The sequence below is a fragment of the Lampris incognitus genome, chromosome 4, assembly GCF_029633865.1.
Source record: "Lampris incognitus isolate fLamInc1 chromosome 4, fLamInc1.hap2, whole genome shotgun sequence".
NCBI classification, from domain to species: Eukaryota; Metazoa; Chordata; class Actinopteri; order Lampriformes; family Lampridae; genus Lampris; species Lampris incognitus.
In genome coordinates, this window is record NC_079214.1 from 29526457 (window position 1) to 29538956 (window position 12500).

The following is a 12500-nucleotide window of genomic DNA, read 5'->3' on the forward strand; positions in this document are numbered from 1 at the left end:
CTCTCGCTCTCGCTCTCGCTCTCTCTCTCTCTCTCTCTCTCTCTCTCTCTCTCTCTCTCTCTCTCTCTCTCTCTCTCTCTCTCTCTCTCTCTCTCTCTCTCTCTCTCTATCTATCTATCTATCTGTCTATATCGTTTTTTCACATTTAATCACATTTAATCTCTGCAGATACATTAAATGCCTCCTCGTATATGTAGACACTTACATTGAAATAGTCACTACCCCCTTCCATCCCTACATACAATCCATCTTTCCCCTTTTTCTTCCTCCTCCTATTCCTTTCCATCTATTTCAGTCTCCAGACAACTTGAGCTACAAGTTGTAATTAACAATACTCCAAAGTCAATGTGCGCGGCTTGTTTCTTTCCAGTCACCGCCCCACCACTTAGTCAAGAAATACACAAACACACCACCTACACACACACACACACACACACACACACACACACACACACACACACACAGGAATGCATGTGTGCTAGCGTGTACAAACTCACCACACACACATGCACACGCACTCTGCAAGCAGTTAGAAACTTGGTGCTGTAATATTAATGGGGCTGACATTGAGCATTGATAATATATGCACAGTGCTAGGAGTAAGAACACTTGGGTTTTCACAGCAGAATATTAACACACTCCTCTGTTATGTATTCTTCATCTACTTCCCACATCCCATGTGGTTGCTGAGCAAGACTGTGTTTTGCTTCTGTGCTCAGGATGGTCTCATGCTCTCTGGGGTAGAAGCAGCGTGGCGCCCACTCCAAGATGCTATTGCCAGACTGGAGAAACTGCAGACAGAGTTGGGTATCCTTTAAAAGGGCAGGTTCTTCAAAGGCTTTTTTCAGTCTTAGACCCAAGTAAGAAACCATATTTTGTCTTGAGACACACAAAAAATGCACCAGTGCTCACTGAACCTTAACCTGGGACATAATCTCTTGGCTACACGCTTGCTTGTCTCAGGTTCAAGTAGTCTTTTAATTTTACGGGAAAGTGGTTGAAAGGGTTTGCATCTCAATATGTACTATAAATCGTCATATGCCATATGTGTAATCTTGGGGAAGGGGTTGCATTATCCTTCAAACATTAATCCGTTCAGGTGGTAATGTAGTTAAGGTAGGAGGAGAGGAGGGCTTCATGCCAAAGCTTGGCCACGGTTGGTATGAGTAGATGCATCCATCCATCTAGTGTTAAGGTAGGAAGAAGTATGAAATGCTAGAAATACAGAGCAAAGTGGTGGAAAGAGAGAAAATAGGTGGAAAAAAAGAGAATAGATGGAGAGGATAGCCTGTGGAAATCTACACTTTCCATCAATTTGTCTCGAACCTGGCTTAGATCATGTCGCTTGAGATTTTGATATTTCTACCTGACAGTTTTCTACACACACAGACACAGACGTCAGCTATGATCTCATTTCCAGCCCTCTAGTCACATTTCAGCTCCCTCCAATAATTTAGACTTTTTGCCTCCAATAGCTGTCTGATTCTTTGTCTATCACTCATCTCTCTTTTCATTCTTAAATGCCCCAGGAAGGAGTCGAATAAAAGGAAAAGGATAAAAGCCTCACCCGGCCCGTAGACACATCAGCCACTTTTGTGCCCATAGGTTTGCTGCACAGCAACTAACCTGTTGCTTCACCCCAAAGACGAATGTCAGTAAATCCTTCATGGCATATGCAGGAAGAATAGAGGGAGAGGCACGCTTCTGCATCAGCCATCATGCTGATGGGCAGGATAGTAGCTGAAAGCTTCACAGCCACCTAAGTACTAATGCAGGATGGAAGTGATGGTTACCACAATAGACATAGATGTCACACTAAATCCTGAGCAGTTTTCCAGATTGGCAAGCGGTACTGGAGTGCTGTCATTCCCTGTTATCGCAACTTGGCAGCGCTGTCCCTGATGAGAATGTGTTTAAACTCAGGGTAACAGACATTGCCCTGGATGCCTGCGTACAGCTTGCCCAGTGGGAGCAAGCCCTGCAATATGGAGTCAGGACCCTGCCAGTGTACAGGTCAGTAGGGGTGTGGGGGTTATCTTGTCTTTTATTTTCTAATCATTCACCGACCCTTTATTTTCCCAATATCCCAGAATTCTGAAAGAATTACAGAGATGTGTGTGCAGGGAAAAGAGCATTTTTGGCACCCTAAACAAAACAGACAAAAATCACTAACAGCAGCATTAGGAAAATTCATTTATTGAAGTTTCATACACGTAGAAACTAAACTAAAGGAATGTGCGAAAATGAGGCTCATGCAAAAGCTTCACTTTTTTTCTAGTCTGAGGGTTTATACTAGCAATGGTAATGTTATCTGAGGCCACATTTTAAATAACAGAGAAACCACCCTCAAGGTGTGTGTGTGTGTGTGTGTGTGTGTGTGTGTGTGTGTGTGTGTGTGTGTGTGTGTGTGTGTGTGTGTGTGTGTGTGTGTTGGTCAATGAGTGCAATATGTGTGTCTGTGGAAAACAAGAGTTGGGAGAGTTTTAATTTTAAATGCAAAATAATCTAATGAAATGCTAATTCTATCCATCGGTACTTGCTTTTTACATTCACACACTCTTTTTGATGAGGATCCTCCTCCTTCCCCTCTTCAAACCCACTCCCCTTTATTAAAATCCTCTTTAAAGAAATAATTTGCCCCTTGAAATGCTTAAATATTACCACAGATAATAGTAAGGCTGGAGCCCCAGCAAAAATGAAGTAATAGCCAGAAAGAGAGAATAAGTAAATGCACAAAGTAATGAGATTTTCAATTAACAAACTGAAACAATCTTGCAAGTCCTACAGGAGGAGCCTGGTTGAAAGCATTTTATCATTTCCATAACAGCTTGGTACAGCAACTTGAGTGTAAAAAACAAAAACAAGCTCTCCAAAATTGTTAACAGTGCAGAGAAGGTGATCAGCAAGTCACAAGAACAACTTGGCAATATATTTGACAGTGCTGCACACAGGAAGGCTAAACATATCACTGCAGATAGCTCACACCCACTACACGTCTGATCTGCTCCCGCCTGGCCGTCAAGTCAGGGTTCCAAGAGCCAGCCGGAGCATACTATACACAAAGTCTGTTATTCCCCATGCAGGCATTGAACCCAGATTGACTTCATCAGGGAAGACTTGTTATTTTATAAGAGTTGCTTTCTGGTATAATTTACACAACCATTTGCTGCTATCAGACCATTTGCATTATTATACGTTGTATTTTTTGCATGTTTTTAATGGTGTGTTGTGCTATGTGTAGTGTGGTGTACTTTGGCTGTGCCTTGTGAGAAGCCAAAGACAAATTTCCGCTGCAGTGAACAATAAATAATAATAATGGATTACATTTATATAGCGCTTCATCTAGACACCCAAAGTGCTTGACGGTGAAGGGGGGAAACTCACCTCAACCACCACCATTGTGCAACACCCAGCTGGATGATGCACGGTAGCCATTAATTTCAATCAAATCAAATCAAAACTCTAAAGATGGTGGTCTTCAGCACATTAATTTTTCAGTATCATTCAACTGTGCAAACTTTTAAAAGATCTTAGGTAGCTCAGGAAGCATGGCAGGGTTTTTTGTACCCTATCTGTTCTCATGCTTTAAAAAAAGATCAACAAAAATCCCCGCTGTCTTTGGTTGAAATTACCACAGGAACAAAGATTTGCCCAGCAGTTCTCATTAATGTACACAGCTGGAGCTTTATACTAAAACTGAGATTGCTGTCATTTTTGTTTTTTTTATCACATCCTGCTACCAGGCCCTTTTGAATTAATCTAATTGGATTTTTAAGGTGCAGAATGAACTCATCTTTGAAATATTCTTCGGTGCGCCTGGGTGGCGTGGCGGATTATTCCGTTGCAACATGGGGATTCCCGGTTCGAATCCTCGTGTTACCTATGGCTTGGTCAGGCGTCCCTACAGACATAATTGGCTGTGTCTGCAGGTGGGAAGCCAGATGTGGGTATGTGTCCTGTTGGCTGCACTAGTGCCTCCTCTGGTTGTGTCAAGGTGCCTGTTCGGGGGGCAGGGGGAACTAGGGGGAATAGCGTGATCCTCCCATGCGCTACATCCTCCTGGTGAAACTCCTCACTGTCAGGTGAAAAGAAGCAGCTGGTGACTCCACATGTATTGGAGGAGGCATGTGGCAGTCTGCAGCCCTCCCTGGATTGGCAGAGGGGGTGGAGCAGTGACCGGGATGGCTTGGAAGAGTGGGGTAATTGGCTGGATACAATTGGGGAGAGAAAAAAAAATATAGCAGCTGACGAGTGCGCGACGCACGAAACAGGCCTGTACTGCAATGTATTAAACTTTTTTTCCTGTCAGTATTGATATATATATATATATATTCTTCATCCTGTGTTAACTATATAAACAATTTATGAGTCTGACCAAATTTATATGGATAAAAAACAACAACAAAAGCAACTAAAGACATTATCACTCATCCATAAAATGGATCAGGCGCAGAGGATGCACTTTCAGTGGGTTATTCCAGTCCATGTCAACTCTGGAAAGGCAGAGGTGTAAATCAGATGAGGAGACCTCATGCAAATTGCATGCAAATTTGCATAACCCTGTCTTAGTGCAGTAGGATTATTACTTCATTGTTATACTTCAAAACATCGCTCTTCTACGCAACCCTGATGCCATAATCAGCACGAGGCTTCCAGACTAATTTTATGGGATTTCAATTATGGGCTATGTCTTGTGTTACAAGTTTGAGAGAGGAGGAAGAATGTTTTAACAGGATTACAAACTGAAATGTAGCAAATACAGGACAGAATAGTATGGAAAGAATCACTTCTTGGTGTATTATGGTATTTTCTTGGTAGGACAGGACGGGTGAAACTCCATCTAAAAATGTTCCCCTCCTATGGTACTGTAGTTAAAAATAACTGCACAAGATGAAGATTTATCATTGATAGTTATGATTGAACTGCTTAAAACATCTTTATGTCCTTAAACAAAAGAAACATATAATGGTTTGGTTTCTTCTTCAAATAATCAATTTTAATTGAATAGTTAATTGAATTTTATTGCATAAATTTTATTGCACAAATTTTGACAAAAAGGAGGAGCAATTATAATTTTATGTGATAATCATAAGCGTCAACAGGGTTTGAATTTAAAATGTGAAATCAGAGAGGACACGTTATAGAACAGGATAGTTTGAGAAAGTGGATTTTTTTTTGGTCATTTGCACTGCTACTTCTGAGAGTAGCTTTCATATAATCTTAATGATTCAAGGGTGTCCTACCAATTTAGGAGTCTGAGGCATGTTTACTTACAACTTTATGGGATCTGGTTCATGACTTTCATCACATCTCTACAATTAAAAACTTTGAGTTTGCAGCTGAAATGCAGCAGGGTCAACTATTTGACCCATCAGTCTTGCAGTGCAAAGTCCTTGCTAACAGTGAAAAACATTGGTTCTAAAACTCTTAACAAGATGAGCAAGGGAAGATGAGACCCCCATCTTATATGTTAGCAGCTGTGACAGCAGCAGCAGCTCTGTCACAGAAATGGGCAATTTGTGTTTGGTTCAAACAATGGGATCAAAGAAGTAAAGCTGTTCAACTCCCATCGTAGAGTTGACCTCAGATCTTCGCAAGTCATGAACTCATCACTAATTGCAAATGAAGCTCAAAAGTTGTGGTAGGGGTTTAAATCTAGCTGATGAAAATGAGACTTTTCCAAGTCAGCGCCGACGGCTTGAATCCATGAACTGTCGAACCCAGACACCACAGACAGTTCCTTATTAATTTGCTCAGACTTTATCTCCCTCAGAACCATTAAATGACAGAGGCTGTATTACCATTTGCACTGGCAGCCATATTAACTCCACTCCCCCTTGTTATGAATGTTGCTAAGCAACTCGTTTTTCTATTCCAGCCAGGAGGATATCGGATATTGTGAATATTTTTGCATTATATTTAGTCCGAACACTTCTTGATATTTTGATTTAGCGAAGTGACAGTGACATGGTGCTGATAGTGTCACCTTTACAAACTCAGTTTGTGTATAATTCAGAAGCAGTACACTGAAATTATTCAATCTGCATTAGTCAAAGTGGCCATTTATTTCAAATGCTGGGATACATTTCCTTCTAAGGATTTGACCTGTCTGGGGTCAACAAAGGGTGGGGGGTTAGGTCGAGTGCTAGCTGGTAGCCGTGTTTGCACATAAAATCCCTGGTTCCCAATGCTTCTGAAGGGCTTCCAAGTGAGACACTTATATTTTAACTGTAACTGCAATTTAATATTTGGATTGAAAATAAGTTGAGAATGGTTAAACACTGTAAAACAACATAAAAATTGCCTGACACTGTCATGTTTTGTTGTATTTGTTGCCATTTGCATGCTCTGTCTATTTGACTTTTCAGAAGAAGTCAGCAGTGTCAATTTTAAACCGTTCTAAAATGCACCCCTCACATTTTGCAGCACCTTTCTCCATTCTTCTCTAAATATCTTACCCATCCACTTTTGTGTGCTTGTGTTTGTGCCCTACTTTCAGGCTGGCATCCATTTTGGAGGGCATGCCTATGTGTGTGTGTGTGTGTGTGTGTGTGTGTGTGTGTGTGTGTGTGTGTGTGTGTGTGTGTGTTTCTCTACATGTGTGTTTTTAAGTGTGTGTGTTTGTTTCTCTACGTGTGTGTGTGTGTGTGTGTGTGTGTGTGTGTGTGTGTGTGTGTGTGTGTGTGTGTGTGTGTGTGTGTGTGTGTGTGTGTGTGTGTGTGACTAATTGATCCTCTGTGAAGGACAGGGCTCTAGTGGCATGCCCTTAGCCTTGTAAGCTTATTGTCATGGGAGACATACACGCACGCACACTCAAAACGCAGAGACGCAGCAGGTGCAGAACAACATATCCACGGGTGGGAAAGACCAATGTCACCTATCAGTACACAAACAGAGGGAGAAAATGAGTGAGTGAAGTGGGTGGAGGCTGAGAAAGAGTGGCATAAAGGAGAGACAGAGAAAATGTAGCAGAGATGAAAAATATAAATTGTTACAGGTTTTCAGGACAGAGAAAAGTGTGGAATAAAAGAAGGGTTGCAGAGAGAGAGGGAAATGGAGAGAAGGGTGGAGTAGCATGGAACTAGAGACCAAAGTATGGTGAATGACGTGTTCACAAAAACATGAAGAAGAGGGTGGCGCAGATGAAGGGAGCAGAATATGCATGAGGAAGAGGGGGATAGGGCATGAATCAAATGAGAGAAGGAAATGGAGGAAAACAGGAATGAGAAAGGGAAAAAAAAGACCAGCCCAGCCATTGGGGGGGGATGCAGAGATGAAGGAAGCTCACTGAAAGAGTGGGGAAATGCAGAAAAGAAAAGCACTTATGAGAAATGAGAGTCAAGGCAAGAGTTAGAGAGACAGATGAAAGAGAGAAAGGGGATCTTCCATATTCATCTCCTCTCTTCCTCTGGGCTCTTCAGATGACAGGAAAGAAAGATAGCTGCAGGAGTTTGCGCTTTTCTCCCCCTCTATTTCTCCTGTTACTCTCTTGCTCTGCATTTATTTCTTCTTAGTCCTGCATTCAGGTCCTCCTTAATATCACTACTCAGTTTGTAATTCGTAGAGAGGTGTTTCTTCATGTGTGCATGTGTATTTCTGTTAGAGCAGCACACTCCTGCTTCAGGCTGTACCCATCAAGTTTAATCTCTGCCAACCAAGTCCATGGATTTTACTGTCTAAGACACACAAATGCATGCACACACACACACAAACAACATGCGGTCTTAGACACGTAACAGAGATGCTCAAACGCATGAATCAAAACATGCAATAGAAGTCTGCATGTGTGGATGCACATGCATGCCTAGCTGGTGACACCATTAACAGAAGCCCTCACCATTACCAGTGACTGCAATATTTGCACACAAAAAAGAAACGTACATTAAGTTACCACATGAACGCCTGTGATTAATGTATTTATTGATATACACTGACGAGCAAAAACATTATGACCACCTGCATAATATGCTGTTGGTCCTCCGTCTGCCACTAAAACAGTACCGACCCACCTGGGCAGACAGGATAGCCTTCGTTGCCCTCGTACATCGATGAGCCTTGGGTGCTCAACACCCTGTCGCCGGTTTGTGGTTTGTCCCTCCTCGGACCACTGTCAGTCAGTACTCACCACCGCTGACCGTGAGCACCCCACAAGCCTTGCCGTTTCAGAGATGCTCTGAGCCAGTTGTCTGGCCATAATAATTTGGCCCTTGTCAGTGGATCAGGTCTTTACTCCTGCCCATTTCTCCTGCATCCAACATGTTGACTACGAGTACTGATTATTCGCTTACCATCTAATCTACCTAGACCTTGACATGTGCCCTTGTTTTTCAGATGATCAGTGTTATTCGGCTCACCTGTGAGCAGTCATAATGTTTTGGCTCATCAGTGTAGTTGATTTGTCTATTTAAATAGATAATTGAGGATTAGTTTTTTTATTGGCGTTGTAGCAGTTCATATTTCTGAACCCACCACCTGTAAAAGGACAAATGAGTTGGTGCTCGCTTGAACGTAGCCTTTTCGTAGAATAATTCATTAGGCTTGGAATAGCATTTCCAGTTGTATATAATTAGTAACTTGTGATGTAAGTTCAGTGATTAACCGCTGCTAAGCATTATTGAGAATTATTTATATCTGGCTGAATAATTGTTCACTGTCAAGTCTGGCTATATCAATTGCCCTAACACACATAAGCCATCTCACTTTGTGGTGCATTTGTCCAACCATTTTTATAATTAACATGGCCTGAGCAGTGTTTGCTTATTTGAGTGTTCGTACTCAGAAGAACCTATCTGACAGTGCACTTCCACGTGCATCTAACGACAGTCAAATTGATATATCCTTCTCTCACACTTAAAACAATAAAATTTGGAGCCTTTGCGATTTTCTTCCACATTTCTGTCATCCGCTTCCAGTGTGGGAAGATGACAGCGTGAATTCACATTTGCAGTAACCTCACCCAGTACTGGTGTGGGAAGATGGTGGTGCAAATTCACGTTTGCGGTGGCGTCACCCAGTACTGTCCATGCTGTGTCTTTGTCCATGTCTGTGTCTAAGTTTTGTCTTCGTTTGATGGCTGGGAGAGCTGGTGCTGGATTGGCTGGAAGAGCTTGGTCTGCTGCATCCTGTGGTCTCAGGGACCACAGCCCTGCCTGGAGCTGCGCCTGAGGAGGTAACACCGAAGGGTGATCTGACAGGACATGGAAGCGGGGCAGGCTAAGCTAACTGCTAGCCCATGCAGACCGGTAGTTATGATAACAGCGAGGGTGGTCTAGCGGCAGCCTCACCTGGCATTGACTGTGGTGTTTTTGTGTCATGGCGTGGAGTGTGGGGAGTTGTGTCGAGGGTGTCTGGCTGGGAGAGCTGGCGTTGGATCAGCTAAAGGAGCCTGGTCTGTTGTGTCTGGTGGGCCCAAGGACCATGGCCCCTGCCCGGAGCTGTGCCCAAAGAGGAAACACTGAGGGCAGTCTGAGAGGATACGGAAGCGAGGCAGGCTAAGTTAACTGCTAGCCCATGCAGACCGGCAGTTCCAACAGTCATCCTGGCTGGCATTCTTTCCCTTGGACAATGATTTTTTGTTTAGTTTGGATATATGTGTTAGTTTGGATATGTGTGTTCTTGTAGTTCTTGTAGTTTTTGGATATGCGTTTTTGTTTTTGTGTTGCACTGCCGTGGGCTGGGGGGAACAATATTTCATTTTATTTCATGTACTTACGTACATGAAATAAAGTGACGAAGTGTTCCTGATTCCTGATTTTGTGAAATTCTGTAGGAGCTTGGCCAGCTGTCATGGTGGTGTTAACCATTTATCTCTGGCTTTGAACATTGCTAATTTCACACTAGTACACTGATGCAAGGGGCTAAGGGAAATGTTGGAGAAACTGCCCGTTTAGAGGCAGTTGGTTTAACCTCTGAGTATTAAATGAACTAGTTGCCTGAATTGTTTTCTAAAACGTAAAACAGTCTTTAAACACGTCTTGATGTATGCTCAATAATCCAGGTAAGAAAATCAAAGGAGGTTGAATCAGTTCATCTGGATACAACGATTATTGACGGATAACGCTGATGAACGTTTATTGTCAATAAACGCCGTATCAAGATGAACTGATTCAACCTCCTTTGAGTCTTTAAACATGTTCTACCTCAGTAACCATGTGCATTTTGTCAAGCATGCAGGGTCCCTCCCTCTTTTCCGTTTCTTTTAACTCTCTTTTTTTTATTATCTAAACCCAGTGTGATAATCCATAGTCTCCTCTCGCAAACAGCAGGCAGAAAATCTCTTCTTCCAAACACGAGCCTCATTAGTTCCACTGCATTTGTCTGGAAATGTTACACTTTAAAACTATTAATTTCTCCTCCTCGCCCCATCTCCTACCCATAGCCAAGAGCAATGGCTTTCTAACTAGCTGCATGCAACGAGACATTATTTTCTTTCAATTTACTCTCCAGGGTAGAAAAAATGTGTGTGTTGGTGGGTGGGTGGGGGGGTAGGGCAAAGTTAGTGAAAGTTAATGAAATTATTTAATTGCTCTGCTGTTCTGCTCGTATAAAAAAAAGAAAGAAATGTAATTGGAGTTTGGGATTGTTGGTGTGTGTGTGTGTGTGTGTGTGTGCGCGTGTCGTCATTGTTCAAGCTGCTGGCTTGATAATTGAATCAATATTGTACTTGTTATTATTCATGAAGGACTAATGTTGTTTGGGTTTATTTTAAACTTTCTTTTTAATGATTAAATTTTTGACAACAGGACCTTGGCTTCCCTCTCTAATAAGCAGGCCCTTGTCTGGTTTTACAGGCAATATGTGAATATAGGAAAAAGCAAATTAGCTATTTGTGCTACACTGGTCACACACTTGTCAAACAACAACAAGCAATATAAGACAGTGTTCCACCCATCCCAACAAAAATCATAGCTAAAACCAAACCAAGCAGCTGTTAATTAACTGATCACAAATAGCCACTGACTATGGTTACTGTATATTGTATTATGCACTGTATATTTAATGTACATTGTTTAATGCACATTTTGTGTTTTTTTTCTCTTGATGTAATACGTATGTTGTAAAAATGTAATTTGCACTGCTCAACTTTTTTCATCAATATATTTGTTAAATTTTCTACAACTCAAAAAGATTACAACACACACACACACACACACACACACAAATATATATATACATATATATGTATGTGTATATATATATATATATGTGTGTGTGTGTGTGTGTGTGTGTGTATATATATATACACTCACCGGCCACTTTATTAGGCACACCCGTCCAACTGCTTGTTAACGCAAATTTCTAATCAGCCAATCACATGGCAGCAACTCAATGCATTTAGGCATGTAAACATGGTCAAGACGATCTGCTGCAGTTCAAACCGAGCTTCAGAATGGGGGAGAAAGGTGATTTAAGTGACTTTGAACGTGGCATGGTTGTTGGTGCCAGACGGGCTCGTCTGAGTATTTCAGAAACTGCTGATCTACTGGGATTTTCACGCACAACCATCTCTAGGGTTTACAGAGAATGGTCCGAAAAAGAGAAAATATCCAGTGAGCGGCAGTTCTGTGGGCGAAAATGCCTTGTTGATGCTAGAGGTCAGAGGAGAATGGCTAGACTGGTTGGAGCTGATAGAAAGGCAACAGTAACTCAAATAACCACTCATTACAACCGAGGTATGCAGAAGAGCATCTCTGAACGCACAACACGTCGAACCTTGAGGCAGATGGGCTACAGCAGCAGAAGACCACACCGGGTGCCACTCCTGTCAGCTAAGAACAGGAAACTGAGGCTACAATTCGCACAGGCTCACCAAAATTGGACAATAGAAGATTGGAAAAACGTTGCCTGGTCTGATGAGTCTCTATTTCTGCTGTGACATTCGGATGGTAGGGTCAGAATTTGGCGTCAACAACATGAAAGCATGGATCCATCCTGCCTTGTATCAACGGTTCAGGCTGGTGGTGGTGGTGTAATGGTGTGGGGGATATTTTCTTGGCACACTTTGGGCCCCTTAGTACCAATTGAGCATCGTGTCAACGCCACAGCCTACCTGAGTATTGTTGCTGACCATGTCCATCCCTTTATGACCACAGTGTTCCCATCTTCTGATGGCTACTTCCAGCAGGATAACGCGCCATGTCATAAAGCTCGAATCATCTCAGACTGGATTCTTGAACATGACAATGAGTTCACTGTACTCAAATGGCCTCCACAGTCACCAGATCTCAATCCAATAGAGCACCTTTGGGATGTGGTGGACCGGGAGATTCGCATCGTGGATGTGCAGCCGACAAATCTGCAGCAACTGCGTGATGCTATCATGTCAATATGGACCAAACTCTCTGAGGAATGTTTCCAGTACCTTGTTGAATCTATGCCACGAAGGATTAAGGCAGTTCTGAAGGCAAAAGGGGGTCCAACCCGGTACTAGCAAGGTGTACCTAATAAAGTGGCCAGTGAGTGTATATATATATGTATGTATATATATACACTACCGTTCA

At 42.4% G+C, this 12500-nt stretch overlaps 1 protein-coding gene across 1 annotated transcript in view; it reads left to right on the plus strand.

Annotated features, from left to right (window-relative positions):
- The window catches only part of smyd3 (SET and MYND domain containing 3), a 148135-nt gene that overhangs the window by 117362 nt on the left and 18273 nt on the right, over positions 1 to 12500 (plus strand). Inside the window, exons 8-9 of the mRNA XM_056279327.1 lie at positions 720 to 807; positions 1839 to 2013. Of these exons, the coding sequence (XP_056135302.1) occupies positions 720 to 807; positions 1839 to 2013 (263 nt within the window). The remainder of the gene's footprint in view (positions 1 to 719; positions 808 to 1838; positions 2014 to 12500) is intronic.